At 43.8% G+C, this 27,294-nt stretch overlaps 2 protein-coding genes and 1 long non-coding RNA gene across 3 annotated transcripts in view; all 3 read right to left on the bottom strand.

Annotated features, from left to right (window-relative positions):
* Positions 1–1,927: 1,927 nt before the first annotated feature.
* LOC110497758 (actin alpha cardiac muscle 1) lies at positions 1,928–6,339 on the bottom strand. The gene is made up of 7 exons (XM_021574102.3): positions 6,093–6,339; positions 5,162–5,304; positions 4,638–4,962; positions 4,391–4,552; positions 3,644–3,835; positions 2,521–2,702; positions 1,928–2,271 (listed from the first exon to the last, which is right to left on the bottom strand). The coding sequence occupies exons 2-7, from the start codon at positions 5,288–5,290 to the stop codon at positions 2,128–2,130; spliced, it is 1,134 nt and encodes a 377-aa protein (XP_021429777.1). The 5' UTR covers positions 5,291–5,304; positions 6,093–6,339; the 3' UTR covers positions 1,928–2,127.
* A 7,153-nt stretch (positions 6,340–13,492) lies between these two features.
* LOC149975212 (uncharacterized) lies at positions 13,493–15,865 on the bottom strand. The gene is made up of 2 exons (XR_016488942.1): positions 15,574–15,865; positions 13,493–14,208 (listed from the first exon to the last, which is right to left on the bottom strand). It is a non-coding gene; the product is annotated as an uncharacterized LOC149975212 (long non-coding RNA).
* A 1,509-nt stretch (positions 15,866–17,374) lies between these two features.
* Positions 17,375–27,294, bottom strand: part of aqr (aquarius intron-binding spliceosomal factor) — a 61,817-nt gene continuing 51,897 nt past the window's right edge. The window contains exons 32-35 of the mRNA XM_036954738.2: positions 23,705–23,790; positions 20,201–20,375; positions 19,239–19,352; positions 17,375–17,889 (exon numbers count right to left, since the gene is read on the bottom strand). Of these exons, the coding sequence (XP_036810633.1) occupies positions 17,611–17,889; positions 19,239–19,352; positions 20,201–20,375; positions 23,705–23,790 (654 nt within the window). The 3' untranslated portion in view covers positions 17,375–17,610. The remainder of the gene's footprint in view (positions 17,890–19,238; positions 19,353–20,200; positions 20,376–23,704; positions 23,791–27,294) is intronic.

Here is a 27,294-nt window from a genome sequence, read left to right as displayed (position 1 = left end):
AAGAAAAACCCTTGAATGAGTAGGTCTGTCCAAACGTTTGACTGGTACTGTGTGCATATGAGCAGGTTGCTCCTTTTTGAAGACATCTAAGCTATAACTGCCACAATCGTCTTCAACTAGTACCATGGAGAATCATTGACAATACCTTTAGCCAGCTGAGTTCACAACGTTTCTTCACGAATGTCCTTTTCAAAAAAAAATGTAATCTTATACATTTGTAATTCGCTGATTCTCTTCACTGAGATCTGACCCATCACACCACTCTTATTAATCATTAATAAAATAAAACAATCTGACTTCATATAAAGTGTGTCCCAGTCTTTCTATAAATGTAATGTCTGTGGGTGAATTATGAAACAATGACTGTTTGCAGATGTGCAACAATTGTGATGCAGATTTGTTTTTGCCATTGCTTGATCTATTTTAAATGTAAGAATATTTTGCAGATTTAAACTTGTATTGGTGACTATGGAAACAAATAGAAATATAACGAACCATATTTTCAATATTCAACTTTATCCTCGGCATTACTTTTTACAGTAGTCAGGTGGTCATTACCAGGTTATGATGAGGTCTTAACTATGACCAGTAGGCTACATAATATAGCACATAATATAGTGCTCAGAATTATGATCATCTTGTCAGATAGAGGTCACAATTATGACCAACTGGTCATGTTCAGAAAAATACGTAATATTCTGGTCAGTAAAAATACGTCTTTTCAACCAGGTTTTCCCCACTGGGATAGCTATTGTTTCCATCACAGGGCAAAGATATTGCTGTGGATACACTGTGACTAAGTGAAAGTACCATCTGAGTTGCTAATAGCTTTATGAGTTTGCCTGCCTGTGTTTGGGGGTTTAAAAAAGGCATCAAAACAGGCCTGTTTCGCCCTTAGATATGATCAATTCAACTACAGTGCAGGGAGTGTGTACACATGACTTAACATTAGACTATTTTTAGATGCAACCACAAAAATATTTGTCAATGATATCTCAGATTATTTCAAAGAAGTGGTAGGCCTAATAATAACTTGAACTTAAGTAGCTTTTATTGTACTGTATATTCACATCAATATTAAAAAATATAAAATACAAATATTAATCTTATTTCCCCCCAAATGTCATGCATTACAATGCAGGATAGGCTTATACCCAATAAGTGAATTGTTTAATGAGGCTACTAAAATGCCTCATGTATGTTCTGTAAAATATTTAGATTTTGACCCTTGCTGTGGAAGAGAACCGATATTTACACACAGAATGTACCTTTGCAGATTGAATCTATTACCTGATCTAAGGTGCATGGATTAGTGTGAGGGATCATGGGACTGTGTTTTTATCCAATGAACAGGCATGTTTAATGGATCATCAGATGCCTTAGCTCTCCCTGCTGTAATCTTTCATAACGTGAAATCTTTTATAACCTTCCAATGAATCATCACGTGATGTGATAGACAAGAAGGCGTGTGTGTGTGTGTGTGTAAGTAATAGAGGGGGAGGCAGAGGGGAAGCTCAGCACATGATCTTGAATAATAGAGACATAGGTGGCTTTGAGGTCATCAGGAATGCAAACACTGCATACCAATACACAAGTCACAACGTCCATGAAACACAAGGAAAAAGCACACCAATCCAAGTCCTTAATTTATGCAGTGTCAATTTCTGTCTTTTCTTTGATGCTTTTGATTTATGTATGCTCCCCACTGGCTCACCTGTACAGAACAAGGTATTTTACAGTGCAATTCCTGACACCTTTGTCATTGAAGAGTCATATAGGCCTATAGGTTTAAGCAATAAGCGATTGTGATTAAGGAAAATGCTCACCCTACATGATTTATAAGTGACCTCTAAAACATATAGGCTATCCTTATAAGGATAACTAAAGTGTATCTATCACAAGCCATAATGAGACACAAAAAGGTGTGTTGCAAGTCCCAGGTCTCGTTTATTTATGAACCTATACATATCCACATATAAATTGCACTTGAGTGTAAATAAACTGGTCAATGACAACAATACATGAAAGGCTGCCTGGGCCTGAGCCTGGGCTGTAAGTTACGTTGAGCGCAGACGGAGCAGAGGTAACTGTGGGGCGGAGGAGAAGGTGGATGAGGGGCCATGATGATTAGAAGCACTTCCGGTGCACGATGGAGGGGCCAGCCTCGTCATATTCCTGCTTGCTGATCCACATCTGCTGGAAGGTGGAGAGGGAGGCCAGGATGGATCCGCCGATCCACACAGAATACTTCCTCTCAGGGGGAGCGATGATCTACAAACAAGTGATACTGCCATTGGTTAGTGGCCTAATAGCAAGGTGTTTTAAAAAGTGAAAAACATTTTCTGTTCTTATGTGCATAATAGACCATTCTCTCAAATGGGCAGGAAAATAGCTGGCTTTTGTTACATTTTTGGGTTTCAAAGTTGTGCCCCATAGCACTAAACCGTTTAGGAAATACATTGCAATAGAACATTGAAAATAAAGAACAATCCTAAAACCGCATGCCTAAATCAACATTACCTTAATCTTCATGGTGCTAGGGGCCAAAGCTGTGATCTCCTTCTGCATACGGTCAGCAATTCCAGGGTACATGGTGGTACCACCAGACAGAACGTTGTTGGCATACAGGTCCTTACGGATGTCAATGTCACACTTCATGATGCTGTTGTAGGTAGTTTCGTGAATGCCAGCAGATTCCATACCTGTTTACCAAAGGACAATGATGTTATCAGTCTTGTCCATCGCTGCAATTCCTTTACGGACTTGCGAGAGGCCAAGGTTGAGAGCCATGTGTCCCCCGAAACACGACCCTGCCAAGCCGCACTGCTTCTTTACACACTGCTCGCTTAACCCGGAAGCCAGCTGCACCAATGTGTCAGAGGAAACACCGTCCAGCTGGCAATCAAAGTCAGCTTGCAGGTGTCAGATTCGCCACAAGGAGTCACTAGAGCGTGATGGGACATCTCAGCCAGCCAAACCCTCCTCTAACCCAAACGACGCTGGGTCAATTGTGCGCCGCCTCATGGGCCTCCCGGTCATGGCCGGCTGTGACACAGCCTGGGATCGAACCCAGGTCTGTAGTGATGCCTCAATGATGTTATCTTTCCATCTAAGCCAGCCCTCTCTGGAGAAATAGGCTATGCTGGTTATGACCCTCAACTGTGAAAATATAGTAGTTGGGCAGTTGACCTCTAGAGCGTTGGCTGTGAACAGGTGCTGAAATGGACAGCTCCTCAGCACCAGCTGCAAGCTCTTGTTATGGTAGGTATTTCAACAAGCATTCACAGCTCATGCTTCACATGCTGGGGTTGTATTTCAAAAGCAGCATCAATAAGTTAGTCAGCTAAACCAGCAAACTTTATATTAACACACAGAAAGACCTTTGATTTAAACATAATACACATATGAATGAAAGCTCAAACTGAATATGGGTTTAGTCAAGCCTATCTGGATATCAGGATAATTAAGTGATTCTGCTTTGTGAAAATACCCGCAGGCATATGCTCTGTTACCCTACATCACATAGATGACTTTAACAAAGTCTAAACTAATCCACAGCACGTACGTTACTACACAATGATTATCTCAATTTAAGATAACCGTGTGCAATATAACACCGGCTGGGGAGATCAGTAATACGCACCAATGAAGGAGGGCTGGAAGAGCGTCTCGGGACAACGGAACCTCTCGTTACCGATGGTGATGACCTGTCCGTCGGGCAACTCGTAGCTCTTCTCCAGGGATGAGGAGGAGGCAGCGGTGGCCATCTCGTTCTCGAAGTCTAGAGCCACGTAGCACAGCTTCTCCTTGATGTCACGAACTATCTCACGTTCAGCTGTTGGGTTTCAAGTGATGCATTTGATTGTTACTGGAAAATATATTTGTGGCACTTCATTTTACTTTTATGATTTTGTTTAACAAAAAAAATGTACCCCTTTTTCTCCCCAATTTTGTGGTATCCAACTGGTACGGACTCGGGAGAGGCGAAGGTCGAGAGCCCAACCAAGCCGCACTGCTTCTTGACACAATGCCCACTTAACCCGGAAGCCTGCCGCAACAATGTATCGGAGGACAACCCATACACCTGGAGACCATGTCAGCGGGAACAGAGCCCGGCCCGACACAGGAGTCGCTAGTGTGCGATGCGACAAGGACATCCCTGCCGGCCAAATCCTACCCTAACCTGGACGACGCTGGGCCAATTGTGCACCGCCCCATGGGTCTCCTGGTCACGTCCGGCTGCGACAAATCCTGGACTCAAACCCAGAATCTCTAGTGGCACAGACCACTGCACCACTTGGGAGGCCCCAATGGCATATCATTTTTTTGCCAAATATCGTGCTTTTTGTCATTCCTCATGCGGTTAATATTGCCCATGTCCGGTGCGTACCAGTAGTTACGAAAGAGTAGCCACGCTCGGTCAGGATCTTCATGAGGTAGTCTGTGAGGTCGCGACCGGCCAGATCCAGACGCATGATGGCATGGGGCAGAGCATAACCCTCATAGATGGGCACGTTGTGGGTCACGCCATCACCAGAGTCCAGGACAATACCTGAAAAAGTGTGGTGATACATGTTAGCATTGAACAAGACCTTTCAGGATGTCATGGCTGAAGACTACTTATCTATCCATCATACCTGTGGTACGTCCAGATGCGTAAAGGGACAGCACCGCCTGGATGGCCACGTACATGGCGGGGACGTTGAAGGTCTCAAACATGATCTGGGTCATCTTCTCTCTGTTGGCTTTGGGGTTGAGGGGAGCCTCTGTCAGCAGAGTGGGGTGCTCCTCAGGTGCCACGCGCAACTCGTTGTAGAAGGTGTGATGCCAGATCTTCTCCATGTCGTCCCAGTTGGTGATGATGCCATGCTCAATGGGGTACTTCAGGGTCAGGATACCCCTCTTGCTCTGGGCCTCGTCACCAACGTAGGAATCTTTCTGACCCATACCGACCATGACGCCCTGAGAAGACACAAGGACAGGTCTGAATCAATGTGGCGTATGAGTATGATACCCTATCATATGGCCTCTGAGTGGAATTTACACATGGCTCTCCAAGGTTCCAACGTGATGTGATTTTACAGACAATAATAACCTAACCACTTTTTATTGACTCTATTTATTTGGTTTTCACACAGCGGCTTTAGGTGAAGTACTCTACCTGGTGACGTGGGCGACCCACGATGGATGGGAAGACAGCGCGCGGTGCATCATCTCCGGCGAAGCCAGCCTTTACCAGGCCAGAGCCGTTGTCACACACCAAAGCGGTCGTCTCCTCATCGTCGCACATGGTGTCAGCTTTGACTGTAACAGTAAAATAATATGGTCATTTTGCACACGATTTTAAGCTTGGACTGTGTGACACAATCAATGCACCATGCTCCAATCAACTGAGCTATGAATTATGCATATACGGCAACTGAAATGAAAGTGTTAATGCTAGGCTATATATGGGCTTTATATTTTAGAACAATGTTTACTGCAGGTTTGTTAGTTGAATCACATCAGTTGAATGGGTGGATGCAACTATCATATACTGATTTGACATGATTTACTCTTCAGTCAATCCATTTTATAGAGGACCCTAGTTTAGCAAGTATTTGTGGTTGTAATTCAGAATGTTAATGGTTAGTGACTTTTTGTACAAATGCTTCATGCCAACCAATTTTGACTTATTTTGACTTGTTAATGCAGCTCACATTGTGGTAATGTACTAGCCTACTACTACATCAGAATTTGTTACTTGGCACACCATGTCTCCATCTATTATCCACGGTCTGTATACAATAACCACGTGTCAAACGCGGGACAATAACAATTGAAAAATAAAAATGTATGCGGCCCGAAAAACGTAGAATTAGTGTACGGTGAAAAATGTGTATCTTTGACGCAATTCCAGTGTCACTGGAATTGCGTCAAAGATACACATTTTTCACCGTACACTAAGTTGGTTAGTTGCGGACGGGAGCATTCCATTCAGAATCTTTCCAGTCGGGTTAGCATAATTGTAGTCCTCCGAGGTAATTCCAAAACACGTGTAATTTCTCACTCTTGACTCAAGAGGAAGAGCTGATGAAACTAGCGCTACTCACCAGATCAGCACCGTGCGCTGGACCTTGAGGGTACAACCAGGGGCAAGGAGCTGTGAGGACGCGCCAGTTTATACTCTGACAGTGTGCGCTACCTTCTCCTTATTTGGTAGCTCTCGCACCATTGACAAGAGGCGTGCCCATTCATGGAATGGTGAGGAGAGGGGAGTCCCGCACGCGGCATCCTTGCCCGACGCCCATGTAGGGAGGAAGAGGAGGGCAGCTCGACAATGCGGGTCAGCCGGACAATAGGCTACAGCAGAGGAGGCTAGTGAGATGAGCTATAGGAGGACAGGCTAATTGTAAAGGCTGGAATGGAATGAATCGACCAGTATCAAACATATGGAAACCACATGTTTGACTCTGTTCCAATAATTCCATTCCAGCCTTTACAATGAGCCTGACCTCCTATAGCTCCTCCCACCAGCCTCCACTGGGCTACTCACAACTCTGTTTCCAACAGATGTCAAATACCAGGTTAAAGTACAACGACTGAAATAAACAGCCTGTCAATTAAAGACTGTGAAGTCATTGCTTCCTTATTGTTAAAATGACATCTTAGTTGACATCTTGATGCTGCAAGTTCCCAGAACATTGTTCTATTGATCCTATTCTCTGGGAAATTAAGCAGATTCTAGCATTGATTAATTGATTGGTTGATTGATTATAATGATAACACGTTTAATTCCAGGTGGTACATGGATAGGCTACTAGTTCGATTGCACATCGAATTTACAGAGGCCTATGGCAAATGCCAAGAAGCTTGTTATAGGTTACAGTAGTAACAATTCCCAGTCAATAGACATTAAGATGGGATGAAACAGTGGAGCAGCATATGGGGAGACCACTTGTGCCACACAGCTGGCTACAGCTGCTGTTTTCCATGATTAAGAATAGAAATTCCAAACCCCACCATTCTGGATTCTCTTTAAGCAGAGGGAGAGGTCAGTCATTGAGGCAGTGTGAAGCAGCAGCACGACATTGAAGTTGTGAAATAAATGATTCAGTTGAACCTGTTTTCTTTGTATAGACCTACGTGGCCTGTCTAGTTAATGTCTGTTTCCAAGAAGAAATTGATATTTCAATTGTGGAACTCATACATTTGGGTGATTGGATTTGCATAAATCAATAACCATTGCAATAACCATAATGCATTATTTATTGTTATTGAGTAAATCATTTTCTAAAATAGGCATTTCGATTATTATTGATAGCTGTGATATAATGGCTATATGCCAACATGAACTATAGCATTTGCATAATTCTGTACTCATTCCGTCTGCAATTTCAATAATGTATTTATATTTAATGGTAGCAAATAAGTTTGGGATGCCTTTGAATTGACAATTACACATCAGAATAGAAGAAATACGTGTTCCTTTCATGACTGCCAGTTTGTGTGTGGTGAACTATTGTTTCATATTTTGTTAAAAGGACAAGACATTACAGATTTCAGATGACACTGCCTGTGCTCTTGAAACAGAGAAAGAACAAGTTGGTCTAAAATAACACTGGCTGAGAGCATTGGAGGGGTCAACCACAAGGAAGAAACACAAAAGGGCACAACTAGCCATGAATCATATGCTGCTGTCACCCTACCCCAAGCCATAGCCCTCTTGTTGTTACTCTTTGTTTTTACATTACATAATGAATGCTAGCCTAGGCCTGCTTTCCTCATCATTCTGCCCCTGTTTTCAAACATTGTTGTCTTGCTATGAACATATGAACCCCTGTTCATTTTGGCTAAACTGAATTATTATGCTAGTCTGAAAAATCATTTCTGAGTGGAGAAGGGTATGATAACACTACATGTCGGGAGGATGGCAGTACCAGAGTGAGGGGAAGAGACACTTTGGAAGCTGCTCAAATATTCACATACTGAGATTTTCACATTAGCAGTAGTCATTGAGGCTAAATAAACATGACACTATCATATTTCCTGTGCCATCTCCTTAATCACACACCCTGAAGGAGAAACAATAAAAACAAATAGGGCTGAAACCACAATCATAGGGGCAAAACTGTAGAGCAAAAGTGAGTCTATTTGATTTCCATTGGGAATTACTACTAATAATAAACAAATGTAAAGGCCCCAATTCACACCCCTGAAGGACACCTTTTGCGTAATGCTTTAAATGTGCTTTCACAATAGATTGAGCAAGATTGGTTTCATAAGATGCACCTCACTGTGTTTCAGTTTTTAACAGTTAATCAAAACTGGTTCAATACATATGCTATGAAAGCATTTAGTCCTTTCCCACACAACTCTGAACTGAGAAGCAACTGGATTGTCTTGGACATGTTTTTGCTTCAGGCCTTCTAACCTGGAGAAGGTACTGGGTGCACCATGGCCTTTGGGCTGCTATGAACAACACACACTGGATGATTCCAACACATTGTCACATGTGGAAATGAAATCAATGCATGTGTTTAAAAGTGTAGATAAGCAGAGCACTGAACAGAATAAGTAACTGATGAGCTTTTTTTTTACCAAGGTAATATTTGTATAAAATGAATAAATAATGTTTTGATGTTATGATCTTGGATAGATAGAACGATAAACAGATCCTCACCCCAAGTGCAGTCCACCGAAACAAGCCTATTTATTAAATATGAAAGAACTGGCATGCCTACAACAGCATCCATATTCATCAAGTAAGAGAAAAGCAGGTTGACAAGGAAAAGCTAATCGGGAATAAGACCACGAATGTATTGTATAATTCTGAACTAATTTCCAGGCAGCGTGTTCAAAGCTCACAGCTTGTCGTGCTTCATACTTTGTAAACATTCACCATCTTAAATTAAACCTATAGTTTACACACAGTTAATGCTTACATAATGTATGTTCTGCACGTATTATAATTAAGAAATAAGGCCCGAGGAGGTGTGGTATATGGCTAATATACCATGGCTAAGGGCTATTCTTATGGTGGTGTATCAGACCGTGTGGTAGAACCATTTTTAAAATGTTTCTAATTACTTTGGTAACGAGTTTATAATAGCAATAAGGCACCTCGGGGGCTTGTGGTATATGGCCAATATACCACGGCTAAGGGCTGTAATCAGGCACCCTGTGTTGCGTTGTGACAGCTTTCAGCCAATCAGCATTCGGGGCTCAAACCTCCGGGTATACAGTTGAAGTCGGAAGTTTACATACACTTAGGTTGGAGTCATTAAAAATCGTTTTTCAACCACTCCACAAATAAGTATAAACACCATGAGACCATACAGCCATCATACCGCTCAGGAAGGAGACACATTCTGTCTCCTAGAGATGAACTTACTTTGGTGCAAAAAGCGCAAATCAATCTCAGAACAACAGCAAAGGACCTTGTGAAGATGCTGGAGGAAACAGGTACGGTTCCAATATCCACATAACCTGAAAGGCTGCTCAGCATGGAAGAAGCCACTGCTACAAAACCTCCATAAAAAAGCCAGACTACGGTTTGCAACTGCACATGGGGACAAAGATTGTACTTTTTGGAGAAATGTCCTCTTGTCTGATGAAACAAAAATAGAACTGTTTGGTCATAATGACCATCATTATGTTTGGAAGAAAAAGAGGGACGCTTGCAAGCCGAAGAACACCATCCCAACGGTGAAGCACGGGGGTGGCAGCATCATGTTGTGGGGGTGCTTTGCTGCAGGAGGGACTGGTGCACTTCACAAAATAAATGGCATCATGAGGATGGAAAATTATGTGGATATATTGAAGCAACATCTCAAGACATCAGTCAGGAAGTTAAAGCTTGGTCACAAATGGGTCTTCCAAATGGACAATGACCCCAAGCATACTTCCAAAGTTGTGTCAAAATGTCTTAAGGACAACAAAGTCAAGGTATTGGAGTGGCCATCACAAAGCCCTGACCTCAATCCTATAGAAAATGTGTGGGCAGAACTGAAAAAGCACGTGCGAGCAAGGAGGCCTACAAACCTGACTCAGTTACACCAGCTCTGTCAGGAGGCATGGGCCAAAATTCACCCAACTTATTGTGGGAAGCTTGTGGAAGGCTACCCTTAACGTTTGACCCAAGTTAAACAATTTAAAGGCAATGCTACCAAATACTAATTGAGTGTATGTAAACTTCTGAATCCCCTGGGAATGTGATGAAAGAAATAAAAGCTGAAATAAATAATTCTCTAGTATTATTCTGACATTTCACATTCTTATTATAAAGTGGTGATCCTAACTGACCGAAGACAGGGAATTTTTACATGGATTAAATGTCAGGAATTGTGAAAAACTGAGTTTAAATGTATTTGGCTAAGGTGTATGTAAACTTCCGACTTCAACTGTATAATTAAGCAATAAGGCCCGAGGAGGTGTGGTATATGGCTAATATACCACAGCTTAGGGCTATTCTTATCCACGACACAATGCGGAGTGCTTGGCCATATATCACAAACCCCAGAGGTGCCTTACTGCTATTATGAACTGGTTACCAATGTAATTATAGCAATAAAAATAAATATTTTGTCATACCCATGGTATACGGTCTGATATACCATGGCTGTCAGCCAATCAGCATTCAGGGCTCGAACCAGGACTCAAGCCCTGAATGCTGATTGGCTGACAGCTGTGGTATGCCACATGTATGACAAGACATGTATTTTTATTGCTTTAATTTAATGCTGTAACTCAAGGGTTTGTGGTATATGACCAATATACCACAGCTAAGGGCTGTATCCAGGCATTTCACATTGCGTCGTGCATAAGAAACCTTAGCTGTGGTATAAGGCCTCCTCATGCCTTAATGCTTAATTATTACACATTAATAACACACAGGTTCACAAGATACATTACTACAGTATAAAGACGACCCCATTTGCGATGAGTTTGTGAGCTCTTGTTTATGTACTGCACCGACACAGTTTAGAATACCACTCTCCTCTCCCTTTGAAAGGTGGCCAACTTTGACATTCCCTGAGTTAACAGTACAGGAGTATCCCTGTATTTGTGTGTGTGTGAGAGGGTGAAATTACAAAGCAGCATGGGGTTAATTGGATGCTGAGACACATATATCCTTTCTATGAGCCACCCAGGTTTCCTCCCAGCGAGGCACGCCGGTCTTTTTCCATCCCCAATCTCACACCCCCCAAAAAATATTCACCAGCCCAGCCGAATCTCATCCCTCTCTCTCCTTTATCTTTCTCTCTCTTTCTCGCTCTTCCTCCCTCCTTTTTCTCTTCCATCTCCCCTCTCTGTCTTCCCCTTCCCTATCTTTCTCTCTCCTTTGCTCTCTACGCCGCCTCCTTCTCTCTCGCTTCCTCTCACATGCAGCCTCTCAGCACGACGCTGTCAGCTTGGCTCCCATGCCTTGGCTGCTCCAGCCAACCAAGCCTCATCCCCTGCCAAGACTTCTGGGAGATGGAAAAAAGACAAACTTAAAATCAGGCGGGTTTTGGCAAGTTGTTTTCTGCCCCCAGGACTTTTGGGAGAAAAAAAATCAACCCAACTAGGTCTCATATGGCACTCGCATAAATATTTCACTAAGATTTTGGGAAGCATCCATCTTTTTTCAAAGGAATTTTTGCAAAGATTATAATTCCCCATTTAAAAAGCATTAGATAATTATTGTCACAATGTGTATCAGTCAAAAGTGAGAGCGAGAAAATGAGTTTAAAAAGTGCTTTGGAAAAAATACACCTTTTTCATGAATTACATTTGAATAGTTTAATCTACAAATGCATATAGCTCCCCTGGTTTTGGTAATGGCAAAGGCTACACTCAGCAGGAGTGTTTTGGATAAATCCTATTAGGGATTTTAAAGTATTGGAACCTGGGCTATTTTTTGAAGTTGATGACATGGCATTGTGTCAAGATGGGGAAGAATTTTAAGGAGACAAAAACTATAAAGGTACTTCATCTGGCACAGTAGAGGAATTTACCAAGAATTTGTTTTACTCATGCCAGCATAACCCACTGTTTCAATTGGACTTTCATAGCTCTGCAATTCATTTAAATGCATCATCCTTCAGTGTGCATTTACTCTGGCTTTTATTCTTGAAGGGGGAATTGTCCATGATGAATGGTTTAAGCATGAAGCAGGTTTCGCAAAAGTCAACTTCCTGATAGATGTGCTTGAAAAGTTGGAATGTTCCACTCTCTTTCTCCCCTCTGACCTTGTGTTCTCTGTGCATTTCCTTTGAACTGGAGCTATTTTTCAAGTTTCATCTTCCATGTCCCAATTGCATGAGAGTACGAAGGGATGAAAGGATGGCATCTCTGGTGGACCTTTCAATGGCTTGCTGAACTATGGTGCCAGAGTGGGCTTTTTTTAAGCAAAAGTCAAGGTGATGCTGACTTTCACTGAGAGAAGGAACTTCGTCTGTTCTATAAGGACAGATCCAAATCACACAGTTTGAGAAAAAATAAAGACCATTGAAAGGTGACATAAGGTAATCCTTCCTGAGAATTTGAATTCGCCAATACGCAATTAAAAATGTCAACCTATCATAGTTTAGAGAGGTAATGCTTATTCTTACATCTTATCCTCAGTTACTGAATTCTGCAATTTCTGCATTTCACGTTAAGGGTCGAAGTTGAACTTTTATGATTGCTGATAGACCCATAAATCTTAGCACTTCATTGAGGGACAGCCTAGAGTATCTGACATTCACAGTGCATCAAAATATGTTACAGGACTTCATCCTGATTTCCATCTGTTCTCATCATCTAACAAGTTCACACCAAAATGTTCCCTATAAGCAAAGAAACGCTGATTGAGTTGGCACTATCCTTATTTGGCATAAATGTCCAATTACTGCATATGGCCATCTCTACATTATCTCATGTACACTGAGCGTACAAAACATTAAGAACACCTGCACTTTTCCATGAACTAGACTGACCAGGTGAATGCTATGATCCCTTATTGATGCCACTTGTTAAATCACCTTCAATCAGTGTAGATGAAGGGGAGGAGACAGGTTAGAGGAGGATTTATAAACTTTGTGACAAGGCTTAGTGTATAGTCAAACAGAGAGAACTGAAACTTCATTTTAAAGTTTGTAGTTAACCCTAAGGTAAGAGGTAGTTAACATAAAGGTAAGAGGTAGTTAACATAAAGGTAAGAGGTAGTTAACATAAAGGTAAGAGGTAGTTAACCCTAAGGTAAGAGGTAGTTAACATAAAGGTAAGAGGTAGTTAACCCTAAGGTAAGAGGTAGTTAACATAAAGGTAAGAGGTAGTTAACATAAAGGTAAGAGGTAGTTAACCCTAAGGTAAGAGGTAGTTAACATAAAGGTAAGAGAAGTGGACCAGTCGTCGGAATTCCACAATGTACTACCTCATTTCTCTGTGGAGAAATAGAGCGCTTGTAAATTTGTAAAAGTGCAATTTAAATCTTCCACTTCAGTCTGAAAATGTTTCTGAGGATTGACAATGCAGAGATATTCCTGTGTAAAATAGAGGCAGGCAGACATTTTATTTTCGGTCTAATGACAATTCGATCAAGAAACACTATGTAAGTTCAAAATAATTGTATCACTTTATAAGTTTAAATCCATAACTGCTCTATTGTTAAAGTTAAGCTGTAGAACATTCTTCTCTGCCCTGTGCAGGATGTCATCATGAATTAAAATCAGCAAATTCAGGCTATGAATACAAAGCATCTGTATTTCAAGTTGTAGAATAGACAAACCCAAACAAAAAAAAAGAACATCCACTGCTAATAACACTATTATAGAGCGAGCATAATCATTTTGTTAAAAGTTTGGGAGGTGAAGTTTTCCTTGTGTTTTGGCTTTGAACTTATATTAACACCTCAATAACGTGACAAGACGAACAATAACACAATGGCCTTTGGCATGAACAGTAACAGTGACTCTTCCTCTGTGCAGGAATCATTTGTTTCCACGGTGACACGACCAGAACCAGCAGTCAGGACCAGTCTCAGCACACTGCCTTGCCGTGTTTCATGTTCTGGGCACAGGTCCGACCCAGGTTGGCCCCCTCCAGGAGTAGGTCTGACAGGCGGTCCAGGCCCACGCACGTGGTCAGGGGGGTGACGAGGCCATAGAGCCCCCCGAGTAAGATACTGAGGGGCCAGCCTATGATCAGTAAAATCACCAGCCACACAATGCTCCAGAAACACGACCCGCAACTGGCCATCCTAGTCTGGGAGAAAGAGAAGAAGAGAAGGGGAAAAAGATTTACGTTTTTTCATTCCGTTAACAAATCAATCACAAATATAAAACATTAGGCAACCTGCATCACACAAAGATAGAATTTGCAGAGTTGACAGAATGAAGAAATTGTTAGCCAATCTTGTGTCTATTGTATTGATTTCTCATCAAAAAGAATAGGGAAACAATAGTGTTTATTTTGCCAGAGCTGTTCCTCTCCCCATGTGATCAGAGACGATTAATATCCCTTCAGATGATTAGATTTGCATAATCCCATCTATACATCGCCCATACAAATATCAATGGCTCCCAGACTTCAGATTAGATACCCAGTGTATCGGGTCCTATCTATGGTGATTTAATCAGAGGATATAAACTCTGTGACACGCCCATCTGTAATTGGAGTTGATCAGATTGAATGCGCCGGCCCAGTTGATGTGGATGTACTTGACACTCCCCGCTACCACCACGGTCCCTACCCGCTGGGGTCAACAGGGAGTCTACGCCTACCTTACAGAAGATTTAGTGGACCTGACACTGCTCAAAGTGGCAGTGAACAGCAAGCACTATGGATTCATGTGCAGTCAGTGTATATAACAGTCATTGGTCTTTAACTGCAGACGCAAACAGTTTAACATTTTATTCAATCTGTGGTCGTATCTTAAAGAAAATCTTCCAAGAGCTCAGTAGCTGAAGTAGGAACTGTCAGACTGACTTGTTCAAAAGCCAACGATCAGATCGATTAGCAAGGCTATTTCAGTTTTCTGAGGTATTGTACACTCTCCTCCCCACTTCCTTGTCTGTTCTGTGTAATATCCTGTTTTAGCGAGACAGACCGTGTGATGAGATCAGCTGCACTGGTTAATCTCGAGGTTGTCTCGTGCTTCAGGGAATGCCCTTTACAGTGTATTAAAAACATGAGACAATATTAGCATTCCAAAAAACACCACTTTTCCCAGGATTCATTGACTATTTCAACCATTTAGGATAAAAGGAGCAATAAAAAGTTGCTTTCATATTTTGAAGCAATATGAAAACATTTAACCTGAAGAACATCCTGAGAACAGAAAAGTACACAGCATCAAATCATATCTAACAGTTTACTGTCATACCTTTTTGTCTTTTAAATTCACCATCTACAAAGACCCTTAAAAGACGTAGAGAAGTGCAATCACAGTACTTCCTCTGCACACAGACAAATGCATACAGCACTGTTATACTGCATGCAGTTAGTGACACATCAACCAATGGCAGTTAACGGTTAACAAGTAGAAAGCCATTGAGCACTGAGAAGTAGAGCTATGTAAAGCCATATTGTGGAGAGTACCTGTGGAGTGAGTATAAAAGACATGTTCACCTTCAGATGTGGGAAGTTTGAGAGTTCTTTGAGAAAGTGCGAGTCTGTTTCTCCTCCTTGCCTGTGGAATGGATATCCCCTCAGTCTCAGTTTAGTTCCTGCTTGGAGCTGCCAAAGTCAAGTCAGTCTGTATGAGTGGCCTCTTCCTCCCAGTTAACGCTAATTTACTGCAACAAGGTAGGCTCTTCTAGGGGAAACGGAGCGCCAGGGAGGACAGCTGGAGATAAAGATAATTGGTTTTCTAGAGGGAGGCTATGACACAATGCGTGCATTCATGGACCAGTTGCTCAATAAAAAAAACATGGTTGTTGTGGGTTTAAAAAGGTTGTTGCACTGCACATGCAGAACCAATGCAGAGAAGAATCTGGGAATTTATGGGACAAGTCTAGTTGTAAGGGGATATTTATCATACAAATAATTGAATGATTTAACCCTGTAATTGTTTATGGATTGTGATTTAAACTGTGTATTAAACATTAGGAACAGCTTCCTAATATTGAGCACCCCTTTTGCCCTCAGAACAGCCTCATTAAATCGGGACATGGACTATAAGGTGTCAAAAGCGTTCCACAGGGATGCTGGCCCTTGTTGACGCTAATGCTTCCCACATTTGTGTCATGTTGGCTGGATGTCCTTTGGGTAGTGGACCATTCTTGATACACATGGGAAACTGTTGACTGAAAGACCCAGCAGCGTTGCAGTTCTTGACACACTCAAACCGGTGCGCCTGGCACCATACCCTGTTCAAAAGGCACCATTTTTTTGTCTTGCCCATTCACCTTCTGAATGGCATACATGCACAATCAATGTCTCAAGGCTTAAAAATCCTTCTTTAACCGGTCTCCTCCTCTTCATCTACACTGATTGAAGTAGATTTAACAAGCGAGATCAATAAGGGATCATAGACTGACCAGGTGAAAGCTGTGATGGAAAGAGCAGGTGTTCCTAATGTTTTGTACACTCAGTGTATAACTGACACATAAGAGATATCTATTCTAGGCTGACTAGAGTACATCTGCTTTGATGTCGCAGAGGCTTTGAAATCAAACATTAACATGTTTTGAATGTCTAAACAGCCTTTGAAGAGGACACCTGTAGACAAACAAAACTGTATAAATCGGGTTACATACATTGCTCTCAATGATAACCATTTCCCTGAATCTAAGCAATACGGGTTCTCTAGCTTGGCTGCATTCAGGTCGGTTGAATCACGACTGTACTGTGACTTGAGCAGCTATGGATGCTATCTCTCCTCTCAGACAGTGGGGGTGTTGCTTGGGGAGAGGGTTACAGGCTAGCCTGACGTATGTAACAGCTAGTTAACCTCTGGTGCATGATAACGCCTAAATTCCAAGTCTGTGTTGTGAGCCTGCAGGCTGTGGCCTCTTTACACTACCAGGACCAATGAGGCTAGAACTAGAGATTCAGGGCAGGGTAGGCTCTAATCCACCACCAACATCTCAGCGATCTGTATGCCACTGTGACCATTTGTTTCCAAATATGGATATGGACACTGATGATTTGAGTGGAGTTGTGAGTTATACAGTATGTCTGATGTACCGGCTTCTCTCCCCCCATGGCTTCATGTGCACGGTGACTGACCTATAAATCCAGCTTAGTGGTAGCTTGTCCAGACGCTATTGGGCGAGCCAATCAGATTGACAGGTGACAGTGACGCTGTCTGAGGGCGGGGCAGAACGGGAGTGTGTAGACTGGAAGAGTAACATGATAGGGAGATTTGAAATAGGATGGGTGGGTGTCTGCAAATGTATGTAGAATTTTTTTTAAACTCAAGACTGCATTCACATTGAGAATTATTTTAATACAAAAGTACAGATTACAAAACAGACCATTTCGGAAAATCTAATTAAACATTATCCTCAAGGCTTCTCAAGACATCTTCACGGCTTCAGTAGAAAAATAATTTCTAAACAGGATAATCATTTTAGCTCCAAGCTCTTTTCTAAGGGACAGTCCAGTTCTGGCCCCATCTATGGGCAGATAAAGCAGTGCAGAGGCCCACAGAGAAGCCCCACCTTAAGGTGCTTCCGCTTCGTCACTCTCCTCTCCATCACTGTCGCTATCTCGGCCAGGGTGCTCTGGCATTTTGGGGTGCTCCTCTTGCACCTTCTCTGGTGTCTCCTGTGGGGTCTTCTCTGTGCCGGCCTCCCCGGAGGGATCCTGCTCCATCGGTGTCTCTTCCTGGTTCTCCACTTCAACTGGGGTCTCTTCCTGGTTCTCCACTTCAACTGGGGGCTCGGATTGGTCCTCCTCTGCCTGTGTCTGCCGAGGGGGAGGCAGGAGCTTCTGTTGTTGCTGGGCATGGAAGAGAACACAGGGAAAGAGAGGAAGGTGAGGAATGTGGGTGTATGGGTGTCACCATATAATTCCTACATTTATGAAAATGTTCATCATATCTTGAATTCATGACAAAATGTCTCGTAGACAAGATGCTAACAGATTTTCCATGCTGTACAATAATTTTTATCACTGCTCATCCCATCCCCCCATCTCCCTATTTCCTCCTGTCTCTATCGCTTTTGCTCTCATTCCTTCCTTCCCTTGTGCTCTCTGGTTGAGGACAGAATCCATGCACATGCCTTAGGGACAGGTTAGGGAGGGGCACGTCTCCATGTTATGTTCGGAAAACAAAAGTTCCCTCTCCACTGCAGCCCTGCCACTTTAGGTGGGGGATGAGAGAGGGGTGGGGTAGCTTAGCGTCACCCGTTATCATCCCTCCCCCCTCCTTTATCCTCCACTCCCCACGGTGTCAAACAAAAGAATGCACTGCTCTTTTAATTAAAACTCATTCTGGTTCCCTCATCTAAAATGTTAGGCTCGTGGCCTGTTAAGGCTCGGCATGCAGAACTAAAACAATTCTCTTACATCTGACCTATTTCCACCACTGCATTCAAGTTTTACAAAATACAGAACCTAAAAACAGATGAGGGATAATGATACTGGAGACCTGGATGAATTACTGTAAGAGGTTGTATTGGAGCAGGTGTGTTTGTGAGAACCAGTGGTCTCAGGTGTGGGTAAATAAACTGATAGGTGACATTGGGGAGCTAGCCTAGCCTTTCATAGCTGGACTATTAGCCTGTACTCAGTCTGTTCTTGGGGAGCTAGCCTAGTCTTTCACTGTTGGACTATTAGCCAGTAGTCAGTCTGTGCTTGAGGAGCTAGCCTAGCCTTTCACTGTTGGACTATTAGCCTGTACTCAGTCTGTAATTGGGGAGCTAGCCTTGTCTTTCCAATTGCTGGTGTACTATGGTAGTTACCCGTCTGTCTGTACTGCTGGGTGTAACGGGGTCAGTAGTTACCAGTCTGTACTGCTGGGTGTAGCGGGGTCAGTAGTTACCTGTCTGTACTGCTCGGTGTAGCGGGGTCAGTAGTTACCTGTCTGTACTGCTGGGTGTAGCGGGGTCAGTAGTTACCTGTCTGTACTGCTGGGTGTAGCGGGGTCAGTAGTTACCTGTCTGTACTGCTGGGTGTAGCGGGGTCAGTAGTTACCTGTCTGTACTGCTGGGTGTAGCGGGGTCAGTAGTTACCAGTCTGTACTGCTGGGTGTAGCGGGGTCAGTAGTTACCTGTCTGTACTGCTGGGTGTAGCGGGGTCAGTAGTTACCTGTCTGTACTGCTGGGTGTAGCGGGGTCAGTAGTTACCTGTCTGTACTGCTGGGTGCTCTGGATCATGTGTATGTACATGTTGTACACCAGGTTGGCCATCTCCGGCATGTTCTTGATCGCCTGGTCGGGCTGGGACGAACGAGGCTCTCTCTGGAGGGAGAGATGGTTTACCGTTTATTTCTCCCTTCAGTCCTCTTCAAATGGATTAGTTTAGACCACTTACTATTAATGCGCCTACGGTGTGAGTGAGGGAGATACCAAGAGGGAGTGAGAGGCAGAGAAAGGGAATATGCAAATAGGAAGAGAGCCTGGTGGGTGAGTTGAATATTCTCTCAGCTGCATTAATGCCCCCTAGACATAGTACTACGCTGGCACTGCAGCGGTCCACTGAGCTGTGTGTGTGTGTGGTGGGAGCAGGGAGCTGCCGCATTGCAAAATAAAGACTGCCCACTAGGCACAGAAGTCAACATCTATTCCACATTGATTCAACCAGTGGGCGCGCAGTAAAGTCTGTGGGTGAGCTGAGCTTAAACTGTTTCCCCTTAAAATGAGGAGAAATGAGGATGAGGAGAAAGTGGAGCGTCCGGGACTGGACTCTTTCTGACAGGTCAAGGGGGGCACATGTGGGCACCTAGAAGAACTGTCCCCCCGGGAACTGGAGCTCTTGTGCCAGTGTGTGGGTCAGTGTGTGTGTACGCCGTCTAGCACTATCCTGGAGGGGGTATGGGTTGGGGTAGACTGGCTTTGCCTGGTGACATTTGGGGGTTAATAACAGACTATTGAGAATTCAGACAGGCAGGATTAGGCTGCAGTGGGGATGAAGAGGCATGTACTATGCAGGAGCTGGAGAGGGTGCTGCATAGAAATGTCTGTGTGTGAGAAAGTGTTTGACTCCAAGTGTTCTGCGTGTAGTTGTGCCTGAACACATATTCAAACTTGCGTGTGTGTATTCATTTGTCTCTGTGTGTGATTGTGCAAGTGTTAGTGTGTGTACTCACAGGCTGTCCCTGTGTGTAATATTCATTGGGTCTGATGTGGAGCTTCATGGGTCTGGCAGTGAGCTGGTTGAAGGCAGGAGTCAGTTCAAAGCAGTTCTGGAACAGACTGACCCGTCCAAAGATGTAGAGGCCAAGTCTGGACCTGGACATGGCTACTACCAACCGTCTCACATCCCTGTGGAGAGAGGGAGGGGGTGAGAGAGAAATGATATTTTAAACCACTTGTCGCAGTTAGCCTATACATCATAAGCTTATACACAGCCCTTCCACTCCCAAAGCAAGTGGGTGAGAAAAATATTGGAAAGGAGCGAAAGGGACAGATGAGAGAGGAGGAGTAGAGAGTCTTTAAAGAAAGATAAGGTGGCAAAAGTGAGGATAAATGCAAAAATACAGACGGAGGGGCGGATGGCGAGAGGAGAAAAAACAGAGGGCAAGGAACGAGAGGGAGAGAAAAGACAGCAAGAGGAGCGACAGACAAAAGGGGCAGAGGGGCGAGGAGATGGGCTACTTTCTTTCCAGCCAGTGGAATTAAAGGATTAGCAGGAGGGAGAGGGGAGTCTGGAATCTTCTCCGTTTCCCTGGCTGTAATACAGCCGTGCCATAGTGGCGTGTTTAATAAAATATTGTTTACAGGCTGCTATGCTCTGCTAGTTCTGGTCCCCAGGGAGGAGCCAGTGACATTATGGGATAGATAGATGTATGATATATGCCTAATTTATCTAAGCAGCCATGATAAGACAGCGCACATTAGCAGCACAATATCTCATTCTAAATGTCAACTTCTGGACTATATGGGTAAAAGCAGGGAACCAACTGGTCACAATGGGCTGCTGGTTAACAATTATGTTACAACAGCAGGCTTATCTATTGTATTCAGACCATAGCGAGGCAGTAGTTCAACCAAGACAACGGCAGGTAGTTCCAGTCCAAGTTCCAGGTAGAAATACCAAATGACTGTATAACAGCTGACTAATACCGTCTCCAGCTCCACTAAGACTGGTCCTGTCAACATGGGCCGAGGTGAAGGCTTTTGCGTGGGAAGGGAGGAGATTTCTCTGGCTTATTCAAGGAGCTCTGGTGGAATTCGAAAACAATCTTGGTCCCCGTGTGCAAAAGCTCTACACACAAAACGTACATTCATAAGCAGACAAGACGTGGAATGAACACAAGTAGACCACGAGATGAATCTACACTTGTGTGTTTGTATGGTGTGCTGTGTTTAACTGTGTTAAACTGTGTGTTTAACTGTGCGTGAGCGTACTAGTGTTTGTGTGTAGTAATCTCTTTAGTTAACAAGGCAACAACAAGTCACAAGAATGTGGACCATGGAAAAGCTACCTAAAAACACATCACTGCCACAGAAACAAACCACAAGAGCAGCCCTCCAATCAGCAAAGAGCCTGACAAGAGAGGAGCCAATCAGAAGCAGTCTTCACCTGGGGAAACATCTCTGTGTGCAGGGGTAGGGGACACCCACCTGGGTGGTTCCTTGACATAAGCAGCCACGTAGAGGGGCAGTGAGTCTGTCTGTGCCTGTGGAGGTGTGTCAGTCTCCCTGCACGTCAACTCTCTGGTGTTTGTGTGTGTGTGTGTGTTTCTGTGAACATTTGTGTATACCTGCACATGTGTGCTGTTGTGCGCCTGTCAGAGTGTGTCTGCGTCTGACCCGGTGTGTGTGTGTGTCCCAGTACATGCTTGTGTGTGATCCTGTCACAGTGCGTCTGTATGTATGTGTCCCTCCCAGTGTGTCTCTCAGTGGGAGGGCTTCTCCTAGACTGTCAAATCGAGGGGTCAGCTTGTCATACGGTCAGTTGCATGGCAGCGGGTTGCTATGAGCAGAGTGGAGTGAAGCGAGGCAATACCGCAGCATGGGAGAGACAGCAGGGGGAATTTCCCATGAATCACTGCTTTCCCACCCATTCAGAAAGGCCACAAAAATATGAATTAAGTTAGCACAGTCACAGAGATCCTCTCTAGCTTGATGTATTTCTATATTCAAAACAGACAAGTAGGCAATGTTGTTATTGAAGTGGTCGTTTGAGAATTCATAAGGCCATGTTCAACAGTGGTTTAATGTCTATCATAGTATAAAGTACAGTTTGCCATTCAAAAAGAACACTTGCAATGTCACATTGATGAAACGCTCATGTCTTGCAGTTACAATATAGCATTTCCTCTCCCCTTCAGTAAAGAACTAACTCTTGGCCATAATAGAGGTGTTTGAAAACCCACTCCACATATAAAAAGAGAGAATGAAATGTGAATTAGGCAGAAGTGTGTAATCTCCTGTGTGAGACAAGACTAAACGGGAGATAGGCGAGACGAGTGCAAGCCTGGGTGCCGACAACATGATAAACTGGAGACTCCCTGGCCCACACGCACCACTTCATCACCAGCCCATCAATCTGCCCCTTTATCAGACACACAGAGAAAGGGAGTTTAAGTGTTTTTTTGGCCCTGGATTTATACACTTGCTGCTAAACTAGAAGAGGCGTCAAAAGAGAGGATGGCTTATTCATCCAGCCAAAGCTCCATTTGGAGACTTCAATTTCTGTCGGCCGTGTCGCGGCTCCAATGGGGTAGGCCTTCATCCATAAAAACACATTACACCAGCACACCCGCCACTATATATCACAAGCAGAGGGAGAGAATGTGTGCGCGTGGCCTGGTACAGAGAGCTAAAATACTGTGGCAGTGTTTTGCCTGGTGTTTAATACAGCGTATTAAGGAAGAGGGGCTCGTCGGTATCTCACAGCAGCCTGGAAATGAAAGGTCTTTTCACTCGGTATCAATTCAGAGAGAGCGAGGAGGAGGACAGGGGGAGGGAGAGAGAGAGAGAGAGAGAGAGAAAGGAAGAGAGGGAGAGAAAGAAACAGTAAGAGAAAAAGAGTAAAAGAGTAAAAGTAGAGTAAAAGTAGAGTAAAAGTAGTGAAAAGGGAAGCAAAAGAGTAAGAGAGGGACAGAGACAGGGAGACCGACAAAGATGGTAAGAAAGAAAGAGTTTGAGATAAAGGGCAGAAAAAGACAACTTAACACAGGCGAGTGGTTACCAACAGGGCTCTCTGAACCTGTAATAGGCTGTTTTACAAAAAGCCTTTGATGGTAAAGCTGCTCTTTGTTCAATACTCTCACCCCAATCATCTTTACACAATGCTGCAGCTGTACTTAACAAAAAATGGTTAGTGCGGCTGCACGCTCTCCTTTCTTTTACCTCCTCAAAAGCTGACTTTATCCACCCTGTGCGTGACATGAGAAATAAGTCTGCAAAGACCTAACCAACTTTCAGAAAACTCCACATTTATTTATACCAAGAGACTCTTTAAAAAGATGAACTTAAAAAATACATTTAAAAAAGCTGCTCTGGGGGTTAAAGTGACTGGTGTGGTGGATTTCTGCTTGTGTTAAAGTGTGTGTGTGTGTGTGTGTTGTGTGTGGTAAAGTGACTGGTGTGGTGGATTTCTGCTTGTGTTAAAGTGTGTGTGTGTTGTGTGGTAAAGTGCCTACCTCAGATGTCCCACAGCTCTGGTGCGGACCAGTGACAGGATGATGTAGTCATTCTGCTGACCCTGAAACCTGTCCACAGTCGTCACCTAAAGAGGAACACACACATCCATTATTTAACACAGACGTCTTTAAATCAGGCCAATACTGGCAAGGCCGCGGGCCCCGATGGTATTCCAGGGTGCGTTCTCTGTACAGCTGGCAGGTTTATCCACTGTAATTTTCAACCTCCACTTGTCCCAGTCTGTAATCTCCACGTTTTAAGATGTCCACCATCATTCCTGTCCCCAAGAACACTAAGACTTCATGCCACAATCACTACTGCCTTGTAGCACTCACATCTGTAATCATGAAGTGCTTTGAAAGGCTGGTTATGGCACACCTCAACTCCATCATCCCAGACACACTAGACCCAGTCCAATTTGCATACCGCCCCAGCAGATCCATAGGCAACCCAATCTCAATTGCACTCCACACTGCTCTCACTCACCTAGATAAGAGGAATGCCTATGTGAGAATGCTGGTCATTGACTACAGCTCAGCATTCAACTCCAAGCTCGTCACCAAGCTTAGGACCGAACACCTGCAACTGGAACCTGGAATTCCTGACGAGCCAACCCCAGGTGGTGTGGGTAGGCAACATCAACTCCACCACGCTGACCCACAACACGGGGGCCCCACAGGGGTGTGTGCTTAGTCCCCTCCTGTACAACCACAACTGGTATGGCAATAACACCGCCCTGGATCGCATGGTGCTACACCGGGTGGTGTGGACAGCCCAGTACATCACTGGGCCAAGCTCCTTGCTAGGAAAGACCTCTATATACCAGGTGGTGTGAAAGGAAGAAACAGGAAAATCATTAAAGACTCCAACCACCCAAGCCATGGACTGTTCTCTCTCTGCTTCCACATGGCAAGCGGTACCGGTGCATCAAGTCTGACACTAACAGGCACCCGAACAGCTTCTATCCCCATGCCATAAGACCACTAAATAGCTAGCTAACAAAAATGGCTACACAGACTGAGTTGACCTTTCTATTGTATTCTTATTTATGTCTCTATGCAGTCACAGGGCCCTACACACTAAGCACACGGATACTCCAACACACATACAAAACACTCACTCCATCATTTCCTCATTCACACATAATATGCACATACATTTATACTGACTCTACACACCCACTCACATACAATCATCATATACACTGCTGCTGCCCTGTTTATCATATATCCTGATGCTTAGTCACCTTACCCAATACATATCTACCTCTATCGATCCAGTACCCCCCCCTGCACATTGCAAATATGGTACTGGAACTGACCCTGTATGCTTACTTTATAATGTTCTTATGTTTATATATTGTGTGTTTTTGTTCTACCTTGTTATTTTTAGTATTACATTATTGATTACTGCATTGAGGTTAGAGCTCCAAGAAAGGCATTTAACTGTACTAGTACATGTGACATTAAAACAGGAAACAACCGGCAAAGTGCTACGGTGGCTGGTGTGTTCTGCAGTAGATTAGTGAATATGAGTGCATGTGTGTGTTGAGGATGGCTGGATTTAGTTCAGATGTTTACGAGCGAGTGTGAGAGCTGAGCTCCCTTCCTAAAAATCCAGAGAGCAGCGGATCTTCTTACGGAGGCGGGAATGCTATGTGTTGTTCCTGCTGTAATCATGCTGGGCCACATGGAGGGGCAGGGGGGTGTAATACGGTTTAGAGGGGCACAGCCCAGGGTATTTACCTACAGTACCCAGGCTGCTTACCTGGCCCTCACAGACTCAGGGTGACAACACACACACAATTTATGGCTGTTATAGGAGAAAAATAGCCAGGATTTCTGAAGCCGAGGAATCGCGTGTCAGGCGAGTTGCTTTATCCCCGGCAATCCTGTCCTTATAAGAAGCACATTTCAAAGAATTCCTTTTCCTTGCAGTGAGGAAACAAGCTGATTTTGGGAGGCTTTATTGGCAGCCTTATGCAATAGTGTAGCATACAGTATCTAATAGGTTGAGCTGTTCACTAAAGTAGTTAATGACAACTTCAGTTGATATAGCTAGACCCAGGCTGTCTCGATCAAACACCTCATCCATCAACCTACACTTTGCGCATTGCAGACAGTTCAAGGCCTTACCAGTGAACCATTCATGTTGACTGGAAGGGTCTAGGTGGTGAAGAATGCCAGATGGGTATCTCAGTAGCAAGAGACTGACCTCTTCCATTCTCCTGAGTGGATCAATACGCCAGAGAGAAGAGAAGAGCCGTTGAGCTTCAGAACAGCAACAGCGTTAAATAAATCATCTTATCGTAGCCTTTTCTTTTGGTCGAATGCACTATTCATTGACTTGGGAGTCCAACAAGCCAAACCCCCTCCGAGTCCCCTTATGGGAGAAAGGAAGGCCAGGGAGAGAGGGAGGTAGAAAAACCAGGAAGTGGACCAATATTTATTTAAAATCTCCCTGTCGCTATAAAGAACAGGTGCAGCACCAGAAGCAACCATGTCACTTTTACAACAGCGTGAGACTTCGAGATGTGTCTGTTCAGACACTAAGGCCAGTCGCTCTCAGGACCTCCCATCCACGTACCGGCCTACTGTTACCCACAACACCCACCCACCCAATGGCATAGCCTAGTGGAAACTGAAGGGGGAAAATATGCTGTGCAATTTCAGCCAAAATGCTTCACCATATTTTCCAGCGCAGAGCAACGGCTGAAACCTTTTATTTTTAGCTCTAGGAGAGAGCGAGAGAGAGAGAGGGGGCTAGATAGATATCCCGGGGGCTTTTGCATTGTGTTAAGTTATTTATGTGAAATCTTCCAGGGAGGGAATCGCAAAGGTCATGACTTCACGGCAAGCAGCCAGGCACACATCCAAGGGTAGTGGAATCTGTTCTAGGGTGTACACACACACACACACACACACACACTAGAATCCCTGACAGAAGACACCCGACCAGAAAGAAAAGACTCTAGCTCTCTTTCTCATCACTGTCATTCTGAATCTCAGCAGATGGTCACCTGATTCAAATATTCATTATTGTATCTCTGGTCTCGCTCTGCTCTCCCCGTCTTCCCTCTTGTTCACGTGCCCGTAGGTAGCGACTGAAAGCAGGAAATTCAGGAAATTCAACGGTAACAGGGTAACACAGACTCATACAACTTATATGTACTACTTTAACAATTCCCACAGAACATTTGACAAAACAAATACATTTACTTGAACAGTGCAGATGCAAAGTTTGGTAACAGAATGATGGCATCAACAAACAAACCATCATTGTTAACAAACTTTGCACCTGTACAGTTCTTCAAGTAGATGCTTTTTGTTGTTGTAAATTGTTCTGTGGAAATGGTTAAAAGTAGTTCTTGTACATATAGTTGTATGGTTGATTAATTTAGCAACCAATGTTTTTTGTTTGACATACATTTTAAAGCGAAAAATCTGACTCTCCATGAAACTATTTCCGGGAAATTGCCCATGCCCAATTGTCCCATCGTACACTTGGTTGAGTGTTCCCAGGGCTATGCTGGGGGTAATGAGAGGTCAGCGACACACACAGAGGTGGCAGTGGTAGAGAATTATAACAT

The sequence above is a fragment of the Oncorhynchus mykiss genome, chromosome 19, assembly GCF_057628025.1.
Source record: "Oncorhynchus mykiss isolate SJ-2025 chromosome 19, ASM5762802v1, whole genome shotgun sequence".
Classification (NCBI taxonomy): Eukaryota; Metazoa; Chordata; class Actinopteri; order Salmoniformes; family Salmonidae; genus Oncorhynchus; species Oncorhynchus mykiss.
This window is presented reverse-complemented; position numbering and strand designations above follow the sequence as displayed.

Excerpts from the sequence above, each read along its gene's own strand:
- LOC110497758 (XM_021574102.3), bottom strand. The coding sequence starts at position 5,290 with ATGTGCGACGATGAGGAGACGACCGCTTTGGTGTGTGACAACGGCTCT. Across the intron at positions 4,553-4,637 it reads CGCATCTGGACGTACCACAG|GTATTGTCCTGGACTCTGGT; the intron begins GTATGATGGATA and ends ACACTTTTTCAG. Across the intron at positions 2,703-3,643 it reads CTTCCAGCCCTCCTTCATTG|GTATGGAATCTGCTGGCATT; the intron begins GTGCGTATTACT and ends TTTGGTAAACAG.